Consider the following 27,801-nt stretch of genomic DNA (forward strand, 5'->3'; position numbering starts at 1 on the left):
AAGTTTCTCCGGGAATCGGGCGACCCCTGCCCACCTCGGGCTTCCAGTCCCACCCTGAAACTCCACGCTGACGCCCCCGCAACCCCCAGTCCGAGCGTCCTGGGGAGCTTCCTTGCAGAGTTGCTTGGGGAAGGTTGCCCCACTTCGGGGTTAAACGGCAATCACAGCCCGCTCGGGACTCGGAGGGCCACCCCTCCTCCCGCGTCCCCGCCCCCCGCCCGGGTCAGCGTCTTGCAGCTCAGTCTCGGGCTCTGAACAAGAACAGGGGCCCGAATCCGCGTTCACACGGAAAATTATGCCGGCTCCAGCGGCGCGTAAAATTGATGTGAACCGAACGAAGTGGGATCGGCGTGATCCTCCCTCTCTTGTCTCAACAGGGGTTTCGGAGCGTTACACAAGGCCGAGCTTGTCTCTTTAAGGAGACATTGGACCCTAATTAGTCCGCATTCCTGGCGCGGCCCGGAGCAAGGGGCCGTGGATGTTTGGGTTGGTGAGGGGCGGGAAGGAAGACGAGACTCGGAAGATCTTCTGACTAATTTCCAGTCTTACCGCCCCCTGAACCCTCTTTATTTTGCCGCCACCACCGCCACCAACATCCAGTTCTGAAGATGCAGCCAGGGCAGCAGCAGCAGCAGCAGCAGCAGCAGCAGCCACCGCTGCTCCAAGGCCCACGTTACTTTGATTGACAGCCGAACAAATGTTTCCCCGGTTCGAACGCTCGCGCTCAGGAACGTCAGCCAAGGCGAAGCTCCGCCTTGGGCGTGCCATCTCCGCCCCGCCTCCGCTCACCCCATTTCGTTGCATTCATTGGTCCGAGCCACGGACGACGCCCGGGCCCCACGTGGGTTCCATCCAGGCCGGCTCCTCCCCTCTAGTTCTCCATTTGTCAGCAGTGAAATGATGGGCAGTAACACAGAACGGCGATTAATGTTCAGCCATCTCTGATTGGTTGTTGGAGACGCCTACCGCGCCGGGGGTGGGCGGGACGCTTGGAGGGCCCCCCAAAGTGGTCGCGTGGCTGGCCGGTGATTGTAGTCAATTTGGCTGAATCTTTGGCTACCGTCGCTGGAGGCGGACTACATCTCCCGGGATGCTCCGCGGTCCCTCCAGGGACGGTTGTGAATATGTATCAGAATGTTAATGATTAGCGGCTGCTAAATTTGGTCAAAGAAGTCACCTACACAGAGCGTGTTGTTAGAGCTGTTCTGAGCGGGTGTTTCAGCTGTTGGCTGCTTTCTTTCCCCTCTCACACACTTATATATTATTTTGAGGTGCTGTTCGCAGAGTTTGAAAGGAGAGAGAATTAAAAAAAAAAAGCCGCAAGCGTTTCACTCTTTTATTTTTATAATCCCCTTCAATTTGGGGTTAAAAAAAAGACAAGAAAACAGGAAGGAAGAAAAATAAGGAAATGAGATGTGGTAAAAGAAGCTAAAAGGTGCCTTTTAAAAGATCGTTGCTGTGAGGTGAAAAAATCTCCAGAGAAACCAAAAGCACCGCCGAGACCTCTTCCGAACCAAAGGAGTTTGTGTTTGCTTTTAGGAAAGAAGAGAGAGATCATTCATTCGGAGGAATAACAACCAATTAAAAGACAAATAAAAAAAAGTTTGGAGTGGGACGCCGAGCGAGCCAGCGAGCGAACGGGCGGCGCTGCCGGCGGGCGCTGGGGCACGGAGCTCGCACTTTCCCGTCCCGGGTGAGCGGCGCGGCTGCGGCGCCGGGCTCGGCGGGCGCGCCTCAGCGGAGCGAACGTCGGAGCGTTGCCGCGGGAGACGCGCGCCGGACAATGCCCGCGGCGGGCCAGTGACGCCCGCGGGGAATGCGGAGCGGTTCGGCCGCCCGCACCCAGGCGCCGCCGCCGCCGCGCGTTCTTGCTGCCCGCGTCACGCGAGACCCAGCGGGGGCCGGGACCGTCCGAGCCGCCCCTCGGACCCGGCCGGCCGCCTCCGCCGCCGCTGCCTCCTCCTCGGGGCCATTAAAGCCAATGAGCCGCGCGCCTCTGCCCAGCGCAGCCAACTAAATCGGTTTGGATGATTCGCGACCTGAGCAAGATGTACCCGCAGACCAGACACCCGGTGAGTGGCGGGCGGTGGGGGCGCGGGCTTACCAGGCGCCGGGGGATTCCCCGCGTCGCCCCCTGCGCGCTGAGTTGTGTCTTTGGCCTGAGGGGCGTGGAGGGCGGCCCAAACCCCGCGCGCAGCTCGAGAGTCGCCCTCCACCCCCCGCCCCTGCTCTCCCCGGGCGCGAGGGCACTTTCGGAGAGGGGGTGCGGAGAAGCAATTGAGTTGTAGCCATTTTCTTATTGTTGTCTTTGAAGCCCCTGGAAGCCGCGCGGAGCTGTTCGCCGTCCCCGCGCCGCGACTCCTGGAGGAGGGGTGGCGAGCGATGGAGGAGGCGCGACTCCGCGCCGGGGCGGGGAGGGCGCCCTCCGCGGCGGCGCGGCGTGTCCGGCGGCGGCTCGGGAGTGCGGGGCGCCGGCCCTTCGCGCCGCGGGCCCAGGAGATCAGCGAGCCAGCCGACGGACCGACCGGGAGAGTGTCTGCCGCGTGCCCCCTCCCCCGACCTGACCGCGGCCCGACGCCATGGCGCGCGTCCCCACGACGGGCCAGTTTCGATTCCGGGTGGGGAGGCTGTGGGCGCGGTGCGCCGGCCCCGGGGCCCCCGCCGTTGACGTGGGAAGGGAGCGGGGTCTCGAGAACGTGGGGTCCCGGGCGGGCGCCAGAACGCGGGGGCCCGGGGCCAGCCTCAGCCTGGCTGTGCGGCCAGGGGAGGGGGCGGGAGGAGAGTTTTCCACGTTCTTTGCCTGAGATGACACCCCCCACCCTCCCGCCAGTGCCGCGTGGTGTTTTCTCCATCTCTCTGCCTCGCTTCTGCTGTGGGCTAATTAAATATTTTATTGTTGTTCTTTAGGCACCGCATCAGCCTGCTCAACCCTTTAAATTTACCATTTCCGAGTCCTGTGATCGGATTAAGGAAGAGTTTCAGTTTTTACAGGCTCAGTACCACAGGTAAAGATATTGACTTTAGCTGATCCTTCTGTTTGCTTAGCTCTTGTCTTCCCCCAACATACACCACCCCCCCCCCCCCCCTTTTTTTTTCCGCCACCACAAAGGTATTACCATGTTTCCTTGTGGGCAGAAAGGGCAAGTCAAGGCCTCTTTTCCTTAGGCAGGTGTAAAGAAATTTAAGCGTTTCTTCCTTTTCCCGTAAATTAAAAAAAAGGCCAAACAATCGAAACTGGGGACACTTGGAAAACGCCGAGGCCAAACTTTCAATATTGATTTATTGAGGCCAGGCGAATAGACGGTTGGGAGCATTCTGGGGCCTTTTGACTTTCTTGGTCCTTTATAATTCCGGGCTTGATTCCTTCTTTCTTTATACCATTCCACTGAAACCGAGAGCCCAGAGCCTTAGGAAGTCGACAAGTAGGCGATTTCATTACTTTTATGCTGAAAAGATGTTTTCGTCTGAAGAGACAATCACTAGATCTTAGAGTGCCTTTGAAATATTTTTCTTTCGCTAGATTTTTAATGGCTTGTACTTCTTATTTCATAAACTACAGAACCAAAACAAGCCACTGAACCTGATCCACGCCTTGCCCCTGGGTGGTGGTATTCAACTTGTCTCTGTGTTTTGGAGGGAAAAAATAAGACATCATTCATAAGACATGCTTGATTCATATTTTCATTAATCTCTTCGTGGAACATTAAAGAAAAAATTCCCCTGTGACATTTTTAGGGGACCACTATTGCTTGGAGATGTAGGCATTATTGATGTTTATTTCCTCGTTAATGTTGTGTTTAGTGAATTTAGTGAATATTCATTTCTGAATGAGATTCTGGAGTTAATTGGCTAGAGGGTTTTTTCTTAAGCAAAACCCCACACATTTGATCCTTGTTGAAAGGACAAGCTGGGACTGGTTCCACTCACCCTTTTCTCTCCTGCCTGTTTTTCCGTAATGAGGGTGGTACTTAAGATAGTTGATACCGTGTTTTGTAGGTGATGATTTAGAGGAGGGAATGTGTATTTGAAGGATGTAAGTCAAGATCTGGGTTGTATTTAGATTTCCTTATTTCTTGAACAGCCTGAAGCTGGAATGTGAGAAACTCGCCAGTGAGAAGACAGAGATGCAGCGGCATTATGTGATGGTAAGAAAACCGTATCGCAGATTCAGAGTAGCTATTAGTTTGGGGTACCAAAAGCTAGAAATATGTTCAGATTGCTGGAGGCTGCAGGATTAGAGGATAGTCACTGTGCCAGTGCAGTTGAAGTTGTGGGAATGTGACCATTAGCAACCTGTAATTCGAGGATGTTATAACTTGCCTCTGACAAGCAGCTTTGATTTGAATTTTTGAAAAGTTTAGTTGCACAGGGTATAATTTTCTGTGCTTTATTTTTACAGATTGAAAAAAACAAAAACCTCATTTACATTTCGTTGAGATTCATAGGCAAAATGTTTTTGTGTTAGTGGTTTTCTTTGTTGTTTTATTGCTCTTGAAACAGCTTTTAGCCAGAGAATTTTTCAGTAAACTGTTAGTTTTAAATGTGTTTTATTTCTTTTAAACAATGGTGGATAAGAAAAGACACTAGACATCTTTTCAGATTTTCCCTCCCCGTTCTTCCCCTACATTGTATATTCCTAATGTGTGTGTATTTGCGTGTATTCTGTGTGTTTTCAGTTTCTATACTGTTGCACTGTGGATTGTTGTAGTCTCCTGTATAACCGATTCGTTCTGCCAGAATTTAATGCCAGTTATACTACATGTTTAAAACAATCAGATCTGCTTTTTTAGAAGTATTACCAAGTGTATTTTTACTTTGGTTCATAAAGGCTCTAGAGTAACTCATTCATTTCCTATCAAGCCTTTTTCCTTTGAATGTATGAACATGAGTAGTGTCCTAAAAATGAGAAATGAAACTCTGAAGTAGCATCACCTTTTCAAATAGTTCATGTCAAAGCCTCAGCATTTGTATGAGGCATGTTGTTTTTGTTATTAACTTGCCCACTGTGCCTAGGAATTAGAGTCCATAGAGTACCACATTTTCATCAGACCTTTGTGAGTCATCCGCTTGTGATGTATAAAGATCATTGGAGGTGTTAAGAATGCTATGTTTGAGCTTGATTTTCTAACTTTTGTAAGTTATTCCCTTAGATTCTGTGTCTTAAGGTGGCTTTTAGTTTACTAAGTTGAAGATACTCATAGAGTGTTCCTTCTGATGTACCATCATTGGAAGGACGGATATTTTGGTTTAGGCGAGGCTTTTATGTTTGCTTGGGGACATTGTGAACAAACTAGGAAGCTTGTTTGATGAAAGGCTCAAAATTAATTGCTTTTCCTTCTTTGACAGTATTACGAGATGTCCTATGGGTTGAATATAGAAATGCACAAGCAGGTAAGCTATTATTTCTTTATAAGTGTTTTAAATGACAGTAATACTGTGCACTTTAGAAAGGAAGTTGTATGTTTTGCAGTTTGATTTGCACGTTTTTGTGGCCACCTGTATTTTAAAAGTCCATGTACTGGAGAGAATGCTCTTTATTCAGGTGTGGTTCCTCATCTGTTTAGCATGTTATCTTCATTTTAATCATTTAAACAATGTAAATTAAAGTGTCTGAATGCATATTAAACTTTGTACACTTTCAAAAGCAGGGTGCTGAAATTAAAAAAAATTTTTTTTCTTTTGAAAGAATTAATTTATTTTGAACATTGCAGACTTGCCTAATGAAAGCTGTTCTTGGAAGATATTAAAATGTAAGATTGTAAATTGTCTGGAGCTTTCCTTGGGTTGGTGTGAAAGAATGGGTAGAGGGTGAGCTGGGAGGATCAAAATGAAATCTGTGGCACTACAAAAGAAACTGATGTAAATTCCTTGTACTGGTCCCCAGAGGCAACTTAGTTGGGTCTTACCAGGAACTGTCACTGTTTCTTCCAAAATTTGCACAGATTACATGAGCCTGATAGGAGGATGTGATAAGGTTCAACACTGGGTCTTGAAATCTAACAGTTAGTTCAGTCAAAAAAACAGAGGAAAGACAAAAAATGATTAGTCTGAAAGTGTTGAGATGTCTGTCTGAACCAGACTTTTTTTTTGCAAGAGACTGAATAAAATGGCTTGGTTTAAGTTTCCTAGAAAGAAAAATAGCAAATATGTATAAATACTGCTTGGCAATAATAATAGACATTTGTTTTAAGTGGTCTCCTAGTGAAAGTGCTTCATATCTGTCTCATCAGCCATTTCGGAATAGGTGTGTATGTGTTTACCTGCTGGAAAAAGATGAAGGAAATCTTAATGCTTTTCATCTCTTATATTCATGGATTTCATTACCTTCTAAAATTAAAAAATGTAAAATGATCACATACTGTTAAGCTCTACTATATATGGATTCCTTTTTCAATATGGTTAATTATTACCTACTCAAAACATACATCTTTAAAAGATGACTGTTAGACAATAAAAGCAGTCAGATAGCATTTGAAAACTAAGTTCGGGGAAAAGAAGCGTCGTCACATTGATTATTTCAGATACTTTTTTTTTTAACTTCATGTGCTATTTGTTATGTCAGTATTAGCATTATAATATAGTTTGTCGCATGTTAAAATTCTTTATTATTTCGGCATCCTTGTCATGTCTGTTCAGATAAGTCATGTAAATATCTCCTGCTTAAACAAAATCCATCAAACTTATGCTTGGGTTAGCTTGAAGCCCCTTAGCTCTACCTTACATAAATAATTCACATGAAAGATACTGTTTGCTAATTATGCTCAATACATGATGTCACTTTAGATCTGGATCTTGTACATGTCTGTCCCTCTCCCCCCCCTTTTTTTTTTGGTCCTCATCCACCACCCAGTACTAATTAGTGTCTTTTTAAAGACTGGACCAGGTGATTAATACCCCTTTATTTCTCCTCCTGTATCTTATTACCACTTAGTTTCCAGATCTCTTTATACTGTTTACAATTCTGAGAGGCACAGAGCTTGTATTTGGGTGTATGTATTTCTTTTAGGGGGCAGGGGGTGCTCTATAAGATTCCTTAATTTTACACATTTTATACTTTTGTAATTCTGTCATCTTGTCCAGCTGGCCTCAAATGCCATCCATTTAAAATTGAGAATGGAGTACATTTTCCCTTTTTTTCTCTTGCTTTTAAATTCAATCATATCAAGAATCCTGAGGGCAGTTTATCACATTATGAAATACAGACAGCCCTGCAAACCACCTACTTATTATATTTTCTTTCTTTCCCCCCTTAAGCACAGAGGCATATCTGTCTTTATTTGTTTTCCTAGGCAGACAGCCTTGGTTCCTCTTGGCCTCTCTTCCAGATGCACTCACTGGATACCCTCGTAATGGAAAGCAGCAATAAGGCAGGGAAGTTGCCCTGCGGCATAATTGGGCCTAGTTCTCAAGATCGGGTTAGGCTTATTCACTTATTAGATTTGTGTCTCTGAAGGGTTCAAGAGTAGGAGTCCCTGGAGTCCTTGGAAGTACCCTAGTAATTGGTGGCCCTGATATTTGAAACCTTTGTGTATTTTTTGGTTAATGCTTCTGTTCTTGCCTGCTGCCAGCCACAGAGTATTTATTTTTAGAGAAATTTTTCACTGGAACAGAAAATGATGGCTGTGATGGAGTCATGACTCTGTGACTTAGCAAATTGATAAAAGGATAAAAGCACAGAGCAGTGACAGGCAGGGTGGGGGGGGGGGGTCCGGTATTTATGGTCCCTCCCCTTGCTGTATGATGTTCATCGTCAGTCACCCTGTGCTGATTCTGATAGAGGACTGTAAAGTGAAACCTATGGGGAATTTGTCATTCTGAAATGAAAGCTAATGTAATTAGTACCAATTAAAGTACATTTAGTAAATTGGATTTTATCTTAATTAAGCCTGCATAATGTTGCCAATTTTTAACAATTATGTTTGAGAACATAATTAATTTAAATTTTGGTAACTGAGTAAATAGCATTAGTCTGGTAGAATTAGTTGATTTTTTTTTTTTTTTAAAGGGGAACTCAGTGACATGACATGGAATTAGAGCATAAAATATGAATCTAATTTCTGGTAATCTTTAGTAGGATCAATAGAGCTGAAGTTGGGAGAAAACCCAAAAAAGTTAGAGTGGAATGTTCTAGGCTGTAAAGTGAATTAGTGTTTTGCCACTGTCTTTAAGTTCTAGCATGAAAATGAAGATGATAAGTGGGACATGGTTGGAAATGGCCCATGTTTTATTGTGATTTCTTCATAATGGGATTTTTAAGAATGAAAGAATATTGGCCTTCATTCCTAAGGATTTCCCTCACTTGGGTCTTTCTGTTTTTTGTTTTGAATGGGGCAGGTGGCAGCCAATGGTTTGGTTGTTACTTTTTTTGTCCCCCCCTGCTGATTGCTCCTTATACATACAGAGTGGCTTCTAAATGGGTCAGTGACTGTGGGCAGAACAGGGTAGTGTGTTCGGTTGATAACATTGCTAAATGCTGCTTGTTGCCATCCTTCACCTGTAATGCTGTAATTAAAGAAGAGGCCCTGATTTAATCTGACAGCAGGCAGTTACCACTTTAAAAGTGAATATTGGATGTAGATTAGGAACAATGGATATATAAATTCGACCTGTAGGAACTGTAAATGGAGATGAACATACTACATTTTGGGAACATATATGATTTTCTCATAGTTAATAGTCTGCAACCTGCCAGTCTCTTTGCATTTAAAAAATTAGTTTAGTATTTGAATTTTAGAAATCGGAAAATATTAGAAGTCTGCAACACTTAGAGCTTGCATTTTAATATACTGCACATGTATATATACATGTCTCTGTCTTTGTATGTGAATATATACATGTTTTGGAGAAGGAAATGGTGACTCACTCCAGTATTCTTGCGTGGAAAATTCCATGGACGGAGAAGCCTGGTGGGCTACGTCCATGGGGGTCACAAAGAGTCGGCCACAACTGAGCAACTGAGCACCCATATGTGTTTAGTTTGCACATATATGTGTATATATAGTTATTATTTTTTTCCAATCAGAGCAAGCAAACTCCTGTTTCACTATAAGCCATGTAAATTTTATTACAAGACTTGGGCCACAACCATTTGAGTGCTGCTAAAATATTAATTGAATAGAAATGAAAGGGCCTTGCCAACTGATAGGATATCATAATCATAGCCTCTCTGGTCGATGGTAAATGATGATAAATGACATTAGGAACCTTTTAGCAAATTGTAATAACTACAAGGAGGGAAGCAGTATGGATTTGCATTATATCTGATACCCTCTAGTACCAAGTGGATTGCCAATACTGCTTGTTTAGCATTTTCTAAGGGCAATAGGATATTGATTTCTGACTTACAAGGAACAGCTCTATTTTCACCATTGAAAAGTATTGCAGGTTGTTAAGAAGAAATTGACTTGAAGAGGCCGACTGCTGCCCATCATGGAGCAAATAAAGCAAAACTGCCGAAGCATGGTGGAGCAGCGAGACGGGCCCTCAGCAATTTGTTGCTATTAATTTACCATGCTCGACAGCAAATCAATCGGCATCTACTTCATCTGCTGGAGAAAATGCTGTCCAGGGCAGATAAAAGGCTCGGCATGGTACAGAGAATAGACTGGATTGGCCAAAAGGAGGCTGCAGTTAATGTGTAAATAAGTGAAATCAAGGCCACAGTTGCAGAGGAAGCTGTTGTTAATTAGGTTGGTGCTTTTTCGTGAACTATTTTAGAAAGCAGCCGAGGATTTGGAGAGTAAAAAGAGATTTATTGAGGTTGAAGTAATACACGACTGGCCTGGCATTCCAGCCTTGAGTGTACTTGATTCTAGGGTGCAGTAAATTTATCTGGGGACAGTGCTTGCAGTGGAAGCAAGCACTTTGTTTAAAGTTCTGTTTAGACCAGGTTTCCCATAAGGAAACTTTATTTGTGGAGCTTTACTAATTTCTTGTACATGTCTTGTCTTAGACTGTATATGCTTGGATTGGAGGAGTAGATGCAGGAGTATATGTTTGAGAATGTGAGCAAAAATATGGCCGTTGTCTTATGCAGTGACAGTTTTTCAGGATTGAATGTGATTGAACTCTTGTGTAATAATGAAAGGGAATTATCAAAGGTGGGATGTTTTAGCACAAAGTAAGTTAATAAACCAGTGAAAATTTTGCTGCCAGAACTTTCTTTTGCTGTATAAACCTTAGGAAATAATAATCTAGAGGGGCTAAACAGTGGTGGACACTGCTGGACCAGATATTTTCAAAGAGAGATTACAAGTGAAATTTCGATAATTGTGTGAAAAGCTCCAGATATAATTAGGAGAGCATGGAGGGGAGGGGGCTTGTGTTTTGGTTTTTCATTAAAGGTTTAAAGCCACCTCTGCTAATTTATGATTACTTATCCTGGTGGCAGTGGCACCCCACTCCAGTACTCTTGCCTGGAAACTCCCATGGACGGAGGGGCCTGGCAGGCTGCAGTCCATGGGGTCATGAAGAGTCAGACATGACTGAGCGACTTCACTTTCACTTTTCACTTTCGTGCATTGGAGAAGGAAATGGCCATCCACTGCAGCGTTCTTGCCTGGAGAATCCCAGGGATGGAGGAGCCTGGTGGGCTGCCGTCTATGAGGTCGTACAGAGCAGCAGCAGCAGCAAAGGGAAGTCATTGGTGATAATTTTTCCCCTACCTCTCTGATTGGACATTTTGGGATGAGGATTAGCTTCAGTCTTTTTTGTAAGTCTAGATATATGTAGATTTTAAGAAAATTTTTTCCCAAATTTAGAGGATCTAGTATTGGGACAGTTGAAACCAACTGTCAGTGCCTTGGGGAGGGCAGGGCACAGGAGCTGTTATTTTACATGTCACAGGACCTTCAAAAGAAGGAGGTCTGGAGGAGGAAATTTACCCAGTCAGGGTATGTGCATAATTAGCATTTTCTGGATTGTGTGGGTTTCCCCCTTTTCTCTTCTTGCATGTTGGGTTCTTAATTTTCTTTCTGAGGTTTTATAGAATATCTGAAGATTTTTCACCTGAAGCAGTGATTGTTGAATGGAATTGGAATTTCCTTTCAGTAGACATGAATGTTTATTACGTATTTGGCTTGTGCTTACAGCTGATCTGGGCACATTGCCAGAATTCTTTAATTCTCACAAAGATCCTAAGAAAGGGATTATGACCCATCAAAGAATGATTAAACAGGATCAGATCTGCACAAGGTGATACAGTTATTAGGTAGTGGATTCTGGATTTGAGATGAATTTACCTGGAAGGGTGTTTGTTGGGGGGATGGGTCTTTCTTTGTTTGGAGATCAGGCCTCAGCTCATTTCTGGAAAGAACTCCTGGAAGGCTGGGCCAGTCCTTGGGTTTGCCCTTGAGCCACTGCACTTTGGGCTTATAACCAGACTCCTGGAGTGTGGGGCCATTCTCTGCATCTCTACCTGGAGTTGGAGCCAGCGGCTTGGCCTGAACTCTTTCTCCATCCAGACTGCTTTCAGTGGGTGAGAGGGCTAGGGTCGCTTTCGCTTGGAGTCTCCCACGCATGGGGGCAGAGAGCTGCTTATTTATCAAGATGAATTTGCTTCCTCCCTTGGTAACCTATTTCTCATTTGTTTACCAACTTGCTTTTCCATTTAACTTTTATCTTTTCCTTGTGGCCTCTAAAACTGCCTGAAGACAACGGGCTGTTTGTTAATCGCCATCTTGTGGGTTTTTGAAGGGGGAAGCTGGGAGGGGAAAATGTGATGTTTTGTGGCCTTTTTGTAGTTCAAAAAGAGGTTCTTAGATGCAGGAAATCGCTCACAACTCAAAATTTTAAATGAAGGCAAATGTTTTGCTTATACCGTTAAAAGACTTTCTTTGCAGCATTCAAATGAAGGGATATTTCCTTTCTCAATGTCCCTTAGTCCCTCCTGGATAGTGCTTATTTTTGTTCCACTTGTTTTATTTGCCAGACAGAATTCCTTGTATCCTAAATGATGTTAGTTTGAGCCGGGTTGGATTAGTGGACTGAGGGATAAGATGCATCTTTTTAGGTGCTGTTCCAGCCTCAGTGAGGCTGGGATAGTGCAGGCACTGGCCCTTGCTTCTTGCTTTCTTCATTTTGTCTTTCCTAGAATTGTACTTGTTTTTTTTTTTTTTTTTAACTTTTTGTTTTCCACCGTAGACTAGGTGAAGGCAATTGTGAATTAAATGTTTCAAATGTGTGATTAGAAGCAAATTGTGTTTGTTTTTAGTGAGAATGTTTTTATTTGACATGACTGGATAGACTGGTTTATGGCTTCAGGACAGTAGGAATCACTTGATGGCTCCAGAGCCAGTGAAAGGGATGTGATATCTAGATGTTTTCCCTTTTTCCCTCCCCACACCTGCTCTTAAAAACCTCTAGAACTTTAGCTGTGGTGGCAGGTCCAGTGGTCTCGTGGCTCATTTACCATCAGTTCTGTGGGCTGGGCTGTTGGAGAGAAGTGGGAGGCAGCATGTGTAGGTGCGAACAGTGAATATTTACACTGATGATGACAGTTTGCGAGATTGAGGACTTGTTCAGAGTACGTTCACTGAGAAGAGAGTTCATGGAACTATTCACTCCTAAGAGGGAAGGGCCTGAGAAGTTTTAGTCAGAAGCAAAAATTAGAGTCATTTTGCTGTGGCCTTAGTAACAGCTATCAGTTGCTTTCTTGCTTTCTGTCTGTAAAGAGGGATTTGGCTGGCAATCAACGCAAATCTATATGCCCTCTCTGTTTTCATTGAACTTGACCTAGTGTTTATGCCAGGCTTTGACAATGTCTCTACCACCGAGCCCAGCTTTCCTCAGAGTTGTAACCATACTCCATCCAGGGAGACAAAGGGAAGTGTGGGTTTTCTTAGCTGGATTGTCAAAAAGGCAAAAGAAAAACATTCCCAGATGCCGCTCAGGTCCTCTGCCATCTGGTGCGTGGGTCACTTTGTCATCATTTTTGAGGATTTTGCCCTCAAATACTTCGCAAGTTGTGTTGTGGAGGGAGCTTCTGTGATAGATGGAGAGAAATGCTGGCATCCCTCCTGGGCTCCACCTACAACCTGTCCGGCCTGCTGAATCTCGGCCCCCACACTCACCCCACAGCTTAGGCAGGAGAGGTGGAGCCAAGGAAGATGGATTTGACTTTCTGATTTCCTCACAAGCTTCACGTAATTGCTATCATTCTGATTGGGATTGTGTTCTTATTTTCGAAATACATATTCTGCTTCTGAAAGTCTGTGGGTTATTTTGGATAAAGAATCGGAAAATGCAAGGAAATATAACTGAAAGAAGAATAATTGTAGGAATTACAAGCACTAGTTCCCCGTAACACCTTTCTTTACAGAGAGCTTAAGGCATTTTATATGTTCTCCTTAATCTTCTGATGTTCCTGTAAAGCAAGTAGCAAGCTTGGACCCCTGTATTTAGTTTTCAGTGGAGTGCCCGACAGTTTGCCAAGCAGTGTCATTCCACTGGCCTCCTTGAACAGATGACACCGGGACTTAAGGGCTTAAGGGACTAGCCCGGTGTCACAGTACAGGAGGATCAGCACGCGGGCTGGTAGTCCAGGGTTCATGCGGGTCAGCCGGCGTCCAAGGTGCTGCTGGCCGAAAAGGAAGCCGTAGGTTTCTTGACTTTCCTCTCAGGGCTCCCTGCACTGACTGCACTGTTCCCAGACACCAGACAGCGCGCTTGTTTCTGGGGTGTTCTTGGCTGTATGCAGCATGAGAAGATGGGGATGCTCCTGGCCCTCCACGTAGTGTTAGAGTGTTGCCAGAGACCTGATCCCTGTGTGTGTGAGCGCAGAGCCTCCCTCTCCTCTCTGCTGTTTCCAGAGTCCCAGCCCTGCCAAAATGGAGGCTTGGGATCACAAATTAAAATACAAAGCCTAGATCCACTGTGAGCACAGTGCTTAGTGAAACTGGCTGTGTTCGCATTCCTTAAGTATACTGTGCAAACACTAGGTATAAACTTGTTTCTCGCCAGCCTCCTTGCTCCCGCTTGAAATTAAGGCTCTGTGAGAACAGGGGTGTTGATGGCCTCTGCTATGTCCCCGGTGCTGATAACTGTGCCTGCCACACAGAAGCTGTGCGTGAAATATTTGGTAAATGAGGGAGTCCCTGGATTCAGATCAAGGGAGCCAAGAATGTGTACGGTATTTTTAAGGATATATGGAGGTTGTAGGATAACACACCTTGAGCTTCCAAGCCTAGTAAGGCCTGTGGTGCCTACTTATTAAGTTTGTGGAAAAATGACAGGAAAGGTAAAGTAAAAAGCACCTGAGTTTGGTTTGCTTTTTAGGAGCAAGTTAGGCTAGTTAAAGTAGAATACATGTATTTTAGCATGTGGGATTTGCCTTCTTAAAGATGGAAACATGAATCTTTCCTAACTGAATTTAAAATTCAGTTTGAACATCCCTCTATCACTTGTCAGAGTGTATCTGAAGAATTCTTTTACTATTAATAGGTCTGTGTACTTGTGGTTTGAGTGAGTGTGGGGAGATATTGATCTTAGCCATAGTGTGGTATGCTTAGCTAACTTCAAATCAGTAAAAATGCAAGCTTCTGCTTCTTTTCAGGGGACAAGGAAATGAAGATATCTTAGTTTTTTATTGGTGGAAAGGATACCGTGTCATTGAAAGTGTAAGAATCCTAATAACAATAAGTGATTTTAGAGAGCTTATTTAGAGGTAATATTTTACTTATTCTCACAGTAACCTTATGAGGTTACTGCTCTATATTATCATTGTTATTTCCATTTTGTATATGAGGAGGCTGAGGCACATAGAAGTTAAATAACTTCTTGAAATCAGCCAGTAAGACAGCTCCTCGGTTTGACTCAATTTCAGATCGCTGGTATGGTAGGTATTTCTGTCGAATCTCCAAACATTTCAGATGCTCTGTTTGGAATACTCTCCTACGTCCACCAAAGTACTTTCCTGAATCAGGGGATTCAGATTCCAGTTCTGACCTTGCCAGTACCCAGCTGTGTGATGTTGCTGAGTACCTTAACTTCTCAGCACTTTGCTTTTCTTAGCTTCAAATAAGAGTGTAAGTAAACACTGAGATCTCTTAGTTCTTTTGTCCAAAATGATTCTTCTAGTTATTTTCTATGACCCAATGGACAGAAATAGAGACTTCTTTTCAGTCTCAGAAAGTCCCTTTTAACACCTATTTTCAGAGGTTTTTGTTTTTTTAAACTACAAAATTAACCTATTTTATATTTTATAGGATACTTTCTCATCCATGATTTTATTTAGATTCCAATAATGTTGCTAAAGCATTTCCCCATCTTTTGGATGAATAAAATAAGACTCCAGTTTTAAATGACAAAGTCCCTCAGTTAATTAGTGGATGGTTCATAATTCACTGGCTCCCTGAAGGCCATCATTCAGGCCAGAGTAATGTTGATGCACAACTAGAATAGTTATTGTAAAACATGTAATATTAATGTCATATGGTGTCTTCTGGGTTTTTTTGTTTTTTTTGAGGGGGGGTTGCCACTATACACATATTAATAGTTCCCTGATTGGGGATCAAACCTGGGCCCTGGCAGTGAAAGGCCAAGTCCTCACCACTGGACCACTTGGGAATTCCCTAAAATTAAATGTATTTTGTATGTATATAATTCTAGAGCTGCTTTAAAGTGATTTGTTTTTTATACTTTTCCTTTGGCGTATATAGTGTTGGAAAAGCATTGGAAAATTTAATCATACAGCTTCTGAAATCATGTGAATTGGAATGTGGTCCAATAATTTTCTCCTAAAGTGCTAGAGGAGAATATGTAGTAGCTTATTACCTGCTGTGTAATTAGCTCTGGTGGCTCAGCAGTAAAGAATCCACCTGCAATTGCAGGAGATGTGGGTTTGATCCCTGGGTTAGGAAGATTCCCTGGAGAAGGAAATGACAACCCATTCCAGTATTCTTCTCTGGGAAATCCCATGGACAGAGGAGCCTGGCCAGCTACAAATCCTTGGGGTCACAAGAGTCAGACACGACTTAGTGACTAAACAACAACAGCAATTAGCTCCTGGGATTAGTTACACTTCCAGAATCCAGTGCAGATGTCAGTTTCTTTAGCTAAGGTTTACCTTGATGATACTCAGGGTAAAGCAGGCCTGTAAACTGACTTACAGTGAATTTGAGAGCTTAAGTCATTGGGTTTCTTGCATTGTCTTTTACTTAGAGTTAAGTTTGGGCTTTTCAACTTGGCTTATAAGTTAACTGTAGGTAAAAATAAGGGGAAGGGGTACAAGGGGGAAATGTATAATCTTGGCCTTTGGTGAATGAAGGACATAGTAGAGATCAGGTTCCATCACTAAGTTGTGCGCTCCAAAAGAGAAGGTGTTTTGTTCCTGCTGTATCTCTGACATCTGAAATCAGTTTTTGGAACTTAGCAGAGGAAAGGCTGGAACAGCTGAAGGGATGGTTTAATTTTTCATTTGTACTGCATTTCCTATAGCAGAGTGTTAACCACTAGTATATGAGCTTTATTTCTGAGCTCTGCAGTTCAGTCGGTCAGTTGTGTCTGACTCTTTACGACCCCATGAATTGCAGCACGCCAGGCCTCCCTGTCCATCACCAACTCCTGGAGTTCATTCAAACTCACGTCCATCGATTCGGTGATGCCATCCAGCCATCTCATCCTCTGTCGACCCCTTCTCCTCCTGCCCCCATTCTCTCCCAGCATCAGTGTTTTCCAGTGAGTCAACCCTTCGCATGAGGTGGCCAAAGTACTGGAGTTTCAACTTTAGCATCACTCTTCCCAAAGAACACCCAGGACTGATCTCCTTTAGAATGGACTGGTTGGATCTCCTTGCAGTCCAAGGGACTCTCAAGAGTCTTCTCCAACACCACAGTTCAAAAGCATCAATTCTTCGGTGCTCAGCTTTCTTCACAGTCCAACTCTCACATCCATACATGATCACTGGAAAAACCAAAGCCTTGACTAGACGGACCTTTGTTGGCAAAGTAATGTCCCTGCTTTTGAATATGCTATCTAGGTTGGTCATAACTTTCCTTCCAAGGAGTAAGTGTCTTTTAATTTCATGGCTGCAATCCCATCTGCAGTGATTTTGGAGCCCAGAAAAATAAGGTCTGACACTGTTTCCACTGTTTCCCCATCTATTTGCCATGAAGTGATGGGACCAGATGCCATGATCTTAGTTTTCTGAATGTTGAGCTTTAAGCCAACTTTTTCACTCTCCTCTTTCATCTTCATCAAGGGGCTCTTTAGTTGTTCTTCACTTTCTGCCATAAGGGTGGTGTCATCTGCATATCTGAGGTTATTGATATTTCTCCCAGCAATCTTGCTTCCAGCTTGTGCTTCTTCCAGCCCTGCGTTTCTCATGATATACTCTGCATATAAGTTAAATATAGGCAGGACTCATTTTTATGAAGAGCAACAAAGGTCTTGATGGGCAATCCAAAGTTAGGAGTTGTCATTGCAGTTCTCTGCCACAGGCCCTTGAGCTGGTGAGGAGAATTTTTTTAATTGAGGATTGGATTCATATGGTTTTAAAATGACCAGTGTTAGCAAAAGGTCTATGCCTAATTTCATTGCTTGACAGTACTGGCATACTGTTCAGTTAATTTAAGGTTTTGAATAAATTTTGTGTGTGATGAAAATTTTTTTTTAAGAATTTTCCTTTGAGCAGTGTTAGGCTATTATAGACAGAAAAAAAAAAAAACCCAACAAAAAAACCCAAAAAACCAGCCACCAGAAACCAAAAAAATCCTACTATTGCCAATATTTTACAACCTAGAACCATGTCCTCTGTTGCTAATTCCAAAGGTATGACCACATCTGAGGTGTCTTTCTCTAGGTTAAGAGAATATCAGTGACTCTGTAGGTACAGATTGTCCTTATGTATTGTTGTTCCTTAGTTGCTGAGTCATGTCCAATTCTTTTACAACCCCATGGACTATATAGCCTGCCAGGCTCCGCTGTCCATGAGATTTCCCAGGCAAGAATACTGAAGTGGGTTGCCATTTCCTTTTCCAGGAGATCTTCCCAAGCCAGGGATCCCAGGATCGAACCTGAGTCTCCTGCATTGGCAGGCGGATTCTTTACCAATGAGCCACCAGGGAAGTCTGTCCATATGTGTACCTTTGACAGATATTAATGATAATACCAGGTAACAATTGAGCACCTACTGCAAACCAACAGGTGCGCTACGTATTTCAGATGTATTGATTTGTTTAAGTGAAGTGAAAGTCGCTCAGTTGTGTCTGACTCTTTACGACCCCATGGACTGACTATACAGTCCATGGAGTTCTCCAGGCCAGAATACTGGAGTGGGTACCCTTTCCCTTCTCCAGGGGATCTTCCCAACCCAGGGATTGAACCCAGGTCTCCTGCATTGCAGGTGGATTCTTTACCAACTGAGAGCCACAAGGGAAGCTCGTTGATGTGTTTAAATCATAACCTGTAATTAAGGAAGGGATCTGGATGCCACCATTGTATATGAGGAAAGTAAGGTAAAGAGAAGCTAAGAAATTTGCCCAGGACGTTACAGGGTATAAACTGCAAGAGTCAGCCCAGCTTCAGACCCCCCTCCTAAAGGACTGTTTTTAATATGGTAAGCTTGTTTTGTTTTTGGCTTTTAAATGTATCTAGCTAGCCTGCTGTGTTCTGCACACAGTGAGTTTAAAAGTGTTACAAATAATAGTGGGTCTACTTTTAAGTATATATATTTGTATCAGAAAAAGCTTTTTGTGTTCCCAGATTAGCAAATTCTTTGCCCCCTAATCCTTGTAGAGAAGTGGTGTGGAGGGGAGCAGTCTTCCCCTTAACTCAAGCGGCTTTTTCTGTGTCACTGCCCAACCCCTGCTCTGGCTTTGCTTCACTAACCATACAAGTGGATGGAACACTTTTTTTTAACCAAGTGGAAATAGCTTTGGTCTTCAGATTCAGTTTTTAATTTGCAAAACAATTCCTTTATTTGCTTCAGGACTTTATGCTATTGTAACAGTTGAACGGAAACATGGGTTGAGGGTAGTTTTTCAGCCAGGGCTACAGGGCCATGAACACTGCCGTGAATTGGTTAGTTATTCCAGGTTGGGGAAAAGTAGTATACTTTTTTTGTGAAAAAGTGCACTGGGTCACTGAACCGATGATTCATCTTTATTGTAGATTGCACTGCTGGCTTATGGCCTGATGACCACAGGCCTATATTTTTGTGCTTCTGACCGTGACATTTCTGAAACAGGCACAGTACCTTTTATAACCACGTGGGAAGGTCCAGAGGACTGAAAAATTATTGAGTGCCTGCCTGGGATGAGAATTGGAATTGGGGGATCCTTGACTGGGTTTTAAAGTATCCACAGAGTCCTTGAACTTATATGCAAAACTGTGTGTCTTTTTCTGTGGGAGAAGAGTTGATAGCACTCATTGATCCAGGGAGGATACCAGGACCCGAAAGGAGTTTGAAGTTATTTCTCTAGAGCAGTGTTGTCAAACAGAGCTGATCCTTTCTCCCAAGGACATTTGGCAGTATCTGCAGATACTTCTGGTTGTCAGAGCTCAGAGGTGCTACTAGCATCAAATGGGTAGAAGCCAAGAATCAGCTTTGTCTGACTTCTCTAGCTAGTTGTATCATTATGAGAGAACCTGTCAAACCATACTTGTATGGTATACAATACAGGTATACAATACTTGTATTTTCAGGTGGTGTTCTCCCTTTCTCATGATGATAAGCAGAGTTGAGTTGGTGGTAATGGGTTTTTATTTCAAGTTCAGAATGAGGATGTTACATGGTTTTCTGTAGTCATCGTTTTCATTGGAAATTTTTTGTTTTAAGTGAGGCCAGTTTGTCTTGCTACCCATTGAAGGTCCCAGAATTAGTCACTTTTTAGTTCCTTTCTCTTGTTGTTCAGTCACTAAATTGTGTCCAGCTCTTGTGACCCCATGGACTGCAGCACATCAGGTTTCCCTGTCGTTCACTATCTCCCTGAGTTTGCTCAAACTCATGTCCATTGAATTGGTGATGCCATCCAACTATCTCATCCTCTGTTGCCCCCTTCTCTTGCCCTCAATCTTTCCCAGGGTTAGGGTCTTTTCAAATGAGTCAGCTCTTTGCATCAGGTGGCCAAAAGTATTGGAGCTTCAGCTTCAGCATCAGTCCTGCCAGTGAATGTTCAGGACTCATTTCCTTTAGGATTAATTGGTTTGATCTCCTTGCAGTCCAAGGAACTCTCAAGAGTCTTCTCCAACACCACAGTTCAAAAGCATCTGTTCTTCGGCGCTCAGCTTTCTTTATAGTCCAGCTCTCACATTCATACATGACTACTGGAAAAACCATAGCTTTGACTGTATGGACTTTTGTCTACAAAGTGATGTTTCTGCTGTTTTTAATCCATTGTCTAGCTTTTCTTCCAAGGAGAAAGCGTCTTTTAATTTTGTGGCTGCAGTCACCATCGGCATTGATTTTGGAGCCCAAGAAAATGAAATCTGACACTGTTTCCACTTTTTCCCTGTCTCTCTGCCATGAGGTGAATAGGTCTGGATGCCATGATCTTCGTTTTTCGAATGTAGTTCCTTCTAGGTAACAGTTTTTCAAAAGTATTGTCTTTTGATAGCCTTTCTCTGTTCATGCTGAACAGTGTCCATGTTTCAACCATTTTCTGGAGGTACCTGTTTGGTTATTACCAAGATAGAATAGACCTGAGAATTCGGTATAACCTTGGGTTGGTCTACTCCAGCTGAGAAATTAGGGCAGTTCTTGCTGCAAATTAGTCCTTCTGCTCTTTCCCTTAGCTTCTTGGTTAGATCAAAGTGTGTTGTACTTGACTTTGTCTAGTCCTGATTACATTGTAGTAAACAGAATGGAACCTGGAGTTTTCTAAGTAGCCTATGCATCTAGAATATTCGTTTATTATATCTTTAAATGTTCTGGGCACTGTTCATTGAACTTCTTTTATTTGGGCTTATTTTTTTACCTTGCATATTCTGTTGTGCCTTGCTATGAATGTAGATGACTATTTTAAAGGCTTTTGATTTGGGGGAGAACATAGAGCTGTTTGGAACTATGGCTTATTACTTCTAAGTATGTCTGTTTTGGTTAACCTCAAAAAATATTATAGTTCACCTAAAGTGGCCAATAAAAAAACATAGCGGCAATTTCACAGTTACGTGCTTGAATATTTTTTGGCCAAGTTGGGGAATCCAGAGTGCTTGTTTGGGCTTTTACATTTTTTTGGTTTGGACATTTTAGTAGAGAAAGTGTGTCCTGCAGAATTCCAGAGTGTCCTTAAAATTTTTCCTGTATGTAGTTTCCAGGAAAGTGGAGATGACAGCTCTTCCTTGTAAGCCTTAAAAAAAAACACTTTTTTTGTTGTTGTTTTTTACATTTTTGAGGTTTCAGATTTAGGAGAACCTGGGTCAGACATAGTACATTTTTGCCCAGAAGCCTTCTTAAATAGCAGCTCATTTACAAATGCTTGATATGGCTGACCTAGGAAGGAGACCCATGGTTAGGACCTACTTTAACCCGATCTAAGCAGAGCTGATAGGATTTCCTTACTGTCTAAGCAAGAACTCTTGGCATGTTTTGCGTCAGTTTAGGATGTATGTAGAAAAAAGTTTGGTGAGGTCTTTGTTGAATTTGTTCTGAGGTGGTATTCATGCCAACTTTCCAGATTTATAATTTCCAATTTTTCTTTTTTACAGTGCTACAGTTTTCTTTTTTACGTTTGTCATTTTTGTTTGTTTGAAGCTCATACAAAGATTAATTTTCTGAATAGAAATTTTTAGGTTCTCAACTTGAAATATTTAGAACTAGACCTTACAAGGGCTTCCCTGACAGCACAGTTGGTAGAGAATCTGCCTGCAATCCAGGAGACCCCAGTTTGATTCCTGGGTCCAGAAGATCTGCTGGAGAAGGGATAGGCTACCCACTCCAGTATTCTTGGGCTTCCCTGGTGGCTCAACTGGTAAAGAATCCACCTGCAGTGTGGGAGACCTGGGTTCGATCCCTGGGTTGGGAAGATCCCCTGGAGAAGGGAAAGGCTAACCACTCCAGTATTCTGGCCTAGAGAATTCCATGGACTGCATAGTCCATGGGGTTGCAAAGAGCTGGACACAACTGAGTGTCTTTCTCTTCACTTCACTTCAGACCTTACGAAGATTAAGAAGATTATAACCTAAAGACTTAAACCTGAAAAAAAGAACTAAATTGTCGTGACATCGTTTATTCTTCCCTCATTGATAGAGATGCAGAGTTAAGTCGCTAGTGCTGGACACCCCAGATGGAAGGCAGAGGCTATAGTGGCTTGTAACTGTTCATTCAACACATGCTAACTGATCTCATACTTTGTGGAGTTAGGGAGATAGGGGAGCCTCCATGAGATTCTTTTGTTCTAATGGCATTGGGACCAGTGTGGACAGTACGTGGCAGTGTGTGGTGATGACACACTTGTGACATAGGCAGAAGAGGAGGAAGTCTTCCTGGCTTGGAAGTGATAGAATGCTGTTACAGAGGGTGTGGGGACGTTTTAGTGGGACTGCAGAGGAAGAGGTCTTTTGGACAGGAAGAAAGGAAGAGAGGAGGATTCCAAGTGGAAGGCACAGAGCAGGAAAAGTGGTGTCCATGTTCAAGTGGCGGCTACAACCATTCTCAGCCTGGTTGGTTGATTCAGGAAATGGTTGAGGACATGGATCTGGGAAGCATTATAGAAAGTCTTAAGTGCTACTTCTATTACATGGGCTGTTGAAGGAAAGTGTAAGGAAGACAGTAGGGCAGGGACCATGTCTGTTGGCTAATTTGCTTGATTCTTAGCAACTTGCATGGGGCCTGACAGCAAATGTTCAATAATGTTGGTTGACATGATTTGAGTGGAAAGGGACACGGAGAGAGGCTGGGCTGAAGAGATGACATGTCCTGGAAAGGAGGAATCCAAGTGACCCTGAATGCAGAATTTGGAAATGAACAGAGAAAGACCTGAGACACTGACCTCTGTAAACTCTCAGAATCAGGGTACCCTTGAGAGAAGAGACCTTGGAGGGGAAACTCGGTCTTGATTATGCCAGTGGATGAGGTGCCTAGGGAGGAGCGAGGGATAGAAACAGAGAAGGACAGGGAGTTTGTGGGTTCACTTCTGCCTCCATATTAGTACCTTCCCTTCATCTCCTGCCAAAAACCTCAAGGATTCATTTTCAGCTAGATTTGTGTTTGTGCTTTCATTCCATACCCAGACCACAATGGACTTTGCCAGGCAGTCCTTTGTGGGCTGTGGTTTTTGGAACTTATCATTTTAAGGAAGGTGTTAGACCTTTGTGTCACTGTATCAGAGAGAGTCTCTTCATCATTTTGCTTGATTACTGCCATTACCTTTATATAGATACAATAGTGGGAGTTTGCAAATTATCTGATTTTGTCTTTTATCCTTTTTAAGTTTGGGTTTTTTTTTTTTAACATTAAAAATAGGTACAGAATCCTTTAAATTATTCATCAGCTATGGAAACTCTTTGCTTCAGTCATTCTTTTCTTCTGTTGCTTTTACATTTTTCTATCATTCAGCCAATGATAGGTCAATGATTCTTTATCCTTTTTGTGTTGAGAAATTTTATGTAAACAGGCCAAGTCTCTGTAATTGTCTTGAGAAATGACTGTATTTCCAAAGAAATAATTATTCCATTGTTCATTACGTATGAGCTAAATGCCCAGATTACAATGAATACTTTAGTTGATGTGAATTACATGTGTGTGGCTAATTTTCCTTTTTTCCTAATTTGAAGTGTATTCTGTATTTTAAAGCCTTCTCCCCCTTTTAGGACACTTGTCTTAAGCTGGTCTAGTTGAGTGAGAACAGCAGTGATAGTAAGGAAAGTTAAGTAAACATGAAATTAAAAGGCCATAGAGTACATTTTGGTAAACCAAAATATTGCTTGGTGGCATAAAGCCACAGATCCATTCCAAAAAAAAAAAAAAAACATGCGGAAATGTGGTTTTGCTGTCTGTCATGCAGTCTGTTTCAACTGTCAGAAGCATACGTTGCTTTATGGGGTATTTTTTTTTAAGTCTGACCGCAGCTTTTAATTTCCTTCACTCCACCGACACCTCTCACCACACCCCCATGTATCTAGTGCTAATTTATGGGCGTTTTAAATGTAATGACATAATCATCAACCTCAGCAAAAGTTTCTTGTCTTAGGTATGCCAAGTATCACTTCTGTACTTTTGGAAACTTTTGTCAGAACACAGTGATTGTCCTTGGTTTTGAACTTTTCTTTCAGAGTAAAATTGGATCTTTAATAGGTGGTTTTGGGCTGCTTTTTTCTTTTTGTTTTTGTTAAAAAAAAGTAATACAGAGATTTTAGAAAGAAAAAGAATCTTTCATGGTCCTACCGCTCTGACCTAGGCAATAAGCCGAATACTCAGTATTCACTGTGTCTCCACTGATTGCACTGTGACTGGTGGAGAATTATCTCCCCCCTGCCACCCACTCCTGCTGTCGAAAAATACTGGATGAGGTTCAGGGGGTTATACATAAGTATAAGCATGCTTTTATTTCATTTAAAAGTACAGAAGTATTGAAAAGCATATACCAAAATGAAACCTTCAGTTCAGTCGCTCAGTCATATCTGACTCTTTGTGACCTCATGGACTGCAGCACGCCAGGCCTCCCTGTCCATCACCAACTGCTGGAGCCTACTCAAATTCATGTCCATTACATTGGTGATGCCATGCAACAACCATCTCATCCTCTGTCGTCCCCTTCTCCTCCGCCTTCAATCTTTCCCAGCATCAGAGTCTTTTCTAATGAGTCAGTTCTTCACATCAGGTGGCCAAAGTATTGGAGTTTCAGCTTCAGCCTGAGTCCTTCCAATGAATATTCAGGGCTTATTTCCTTTAGGGTGGCCTGGTTGGATCTCCTTGCAGTCCAAGGGATTCTCAAGAGTCTTCTCCAGCATCACAGTTCAAAAGCATCAATTCTTCGGCACTCAGCTTTCTTTATAGTCCAACTCTCACATCCATACATGACCACTGGAAGAACCATAGCTTTCATTAGATGGATCTTTGTTGGTAAAGTAATGTCTCCACTTTTTAATATGCTGTATAGATTGGTCATAGCTTTTCTTCCAAGGAACAAGCGTCTTTTAATTTCCTGGCTACAGTCACCATCTGCAGTGATTTTGGAGCCCCCAAAAACAAAGTTTTGGGGGCTTCCACTGTTTCCACTGTTTCTCCATCTATTTGCCATGAAGTGATGGGACTGGATGCCATGATCTTCGTTTTCTGAATGTTGAGTTTTAAGCCAATTTTTTCGCTCTCCTCTTTCACTTAATCAAGAGGCTTTTTAGTGTAAGTGCTGCACTCAATATGTCAGCAAATTTGGAAAACTCAGCAGCGGCCGCAGGACTGGAAAAGGTCAGTTTTCATTCCAATCCCAAAGAAAGGCAATGCCAAAGAATGTTCAAACTTCTGCACAGTTGCATTCATCTCACACGCTAGCAAAGTAATGCTCAAAATTCTCCAATCCAGGCTTCAACAGTACATGAATGGTGAACTTCCAGTTGTTCAAGCTGGATTTAGAAAAGGCAGAGGAACCAGAGATGAAATTGCCACATCTGTTGGGTCATTGAAAAAGCAAGAGACTTCCAGAAAAACATTTATCTCTGCTTTATTGACTATGCCAAAGCCTTTGACTATGTGGATCATAACAAACTGGAAAATTCTTAAGGAGATAGGAATACCAGACCACCTGACCTGTCTCCTGAGAAATCTGTATGCAGGTCAAGAAGCAACAGTTAGAACTGGACATGGAACAACAGACTGGTTCCAAACTGGGAAAGGAGTACGTCAAGGCTGTATATTGTTTATTTATTTAACCTGCTTATTTAACTTATGCAAGAGTACATCATGCAAAATGCTGAGCCGGATGAAGCACAAGCTGGAATCAAGATTGCTGGGAGAAATATCAATAACCTCAGATATGCAGATAATCCCTTATGGTAGAAAACAAAGAGAAATGAAACCCTAGATATTTAAAATTCGCTTGATTTATTGGTAACTGTGAGGTTTCTTTGACTTTTTTTGAAAATGTGCAGGACAGTCCTAAAGATTTTTTAGGATCTGCTGTTAATTCAGCCAGTAACTTCCTGTGATCTTGACAAATCATCTAACTTCTCTGAGTCTCAGTTTCTCATCCATTTCCGTAAAACAAGGGAGTAGAACTGGATCAGTATGTTTTATAAGGTGCTGATTCTCAGGCTCCCTAAATTGCGACCTGGGCATCAGTATTTTTCTAAATGCTCCAGGAATGTTTCTGATTTGTGGCAGGTTTGAGAGCCGGTGAACTAGAGGAGTGCTTCCACACTGTAATATGCCTGCTAATCACTGGGGATCATGGTAAAATGAGATTGTTTCTGTGGATCTAAAGTGGTACCTTATATTCTCCTTTTCTAATGCTCCTGTGATGCCCATTCTGTTGGTCCAACAACTACTTTTTGAGTGGCAAGGAGCCAAAGCCTGCAGAATTTTTTCCCAAGTCTGTTAATTTTTATTTCCATGGTATAGTTTTGGTAGTGCTTGGGAGTCCATGTGCTCCTTGAATGAGAGTCTCCAGTTAGGATGTCAGGATTGATAGGCAGTGTGGTGTCTCTGTGTAACTTCTCATTTAAGTTTAGACAAGCATCTCTGGAGCAGTTCAACAGATGGAAGCAATTTTAATGGTACATTGCTTAGGTAACCTGACTGAGCTTCAGCTGATGTCTGGGGTTGTTTCATGGCTATGGAGATGAGGGGCACTTTTCATCTCTCCCCTCTCTGCTCACTGAGACCCCACTCTGATAAGTACTTAATGCTTTCAAGTTCTGTCTCCTTTCTTCTCATCCTTCAGTGGCTGTCATGCTCATATTGGTCTCTAGTTCCTGAGTGGTATTTTGAGTGAATGGGCAACAAGAATCGTGAAATAGTATATTTTGTTGTAATTAGGTTCTCATGTTGGCATGTTCTTTACAGAAAATGAAAATTAAAGCAAGCAAAACTCTAATTTGGAGTGTATTTTGTTGTGAAAGATGGGCAGGCCTCCTTAAGCTGTGACATGTGTCATGATCTCCTTTAACCCTGTCATTTAGGATTAAGAATACAGTATATGATTGTGGTATTTTTGTTTGTTGTAGCACAGCAGCAGACTAGCAGGCAGCATCATCTCATGGGAAGACCCTGTGGCTGGGGTGTCTGCAGAAGTGATTTCTAGGCTGTCACCCACCCTGAAGGAAATAGAACTGTGGACACTTGTGTCTCTACACAACCAGGCAGGGCATCAGGGAATGCTCCTTATTGGAGCTGTATTGGAGAATTTTGTGGCCATGAAGGGTTAGGTTGTCTATCACCTATTTTAAAGTCCCAGGCAATAAGAAGTTACAGTTTGCACTGTAGGAATGTTGATCTAGAGCTGTGCTGCTCACTGTGGTCCACGGACTCATGCAAGTCCTTCAACTGTTTGCTGAAGGTGGGCTTTAAAGAGCTTGCACATGCGTGCTTAATTGCTAAGTTGTGTCAGACTCTGTGAGACCCTATGTACTATAACCTGCCAGGTTCCTCTGTCTGTGGGATTTCTCAGGGAAGAATACTGGAGTGGGTTACTGTTTCCTCCTCTGGGGGATCTTCCTGACCTATGGATTGAACCCCACATCTCTTGCATTGGCAGACAGATTCTTTACCACTGAGCCCCCTGGCAAGCCCCAACCAGATTATAATCAGTGTATGCTCCCCCTCATCAGGAATATCTTTATTGTTGAAGAAACAAAACCGAGGAATAGCAACAACAAAAAACCCCCATCTAGCTGACTTAATTCTGAAACAAGCCCGTTAGTTTCTTGCTG

At 42.9% G+C, this 27,801-nt stretch overlaps 1 protein-coding gene across 5 annotated transcripts in view; it reads left to right on the forward strand.

The window, feature by feature from the left end:
* TLE4 (transducin like enhancer of split 4) overlaps positions 992-27,801 on the forward strand; it is a 159,540-nt gene continuing 132,730 nt past the window's right edge. For 3 of the 5 annotated variants that reach the window (XM_018052099.1, XM_018052098.1, XM_018052095.1), the window contains exons 1-4: positions 1,173-2,072; positions 2,908-3,005; positions 4,082-4,145; positions 5,347-5,391. In XM_018052099.1, coding sequence (XP_017907588.1) covers positions 2,028-2,072; positions 2,908-3,005; positions 4,082-4,145; positions 5,347-5,391 — 252 coding nt within the window. In that variant the 5' untranslated portion in view covers positions 1,173-2,027. Of the gene's footprint in view, positions 2,073-2,468; positions 2,619-2,907; positions 3,006-4,081; positions 4,146-5,346; positions 5,392-27,801 lie in introns of those variants that run through there. The other 2 variants (XM_018052096.1, XM_018052097.1) reach the window with 2 other exon arrangements.

The sequence above is a fragment of the Capra hircus genome, chromosome 8 (assembly GCF_001704415.2).
Source record: "Capra hircus breed San Clemente chromosome 8, ASM170441v1, whole genome shotgun sequence".
NCBI lineage: Eukaryota > Metazoa > Chordata > Mammalia > Artiodactyla > Bovidae > Capra > Capra hircus.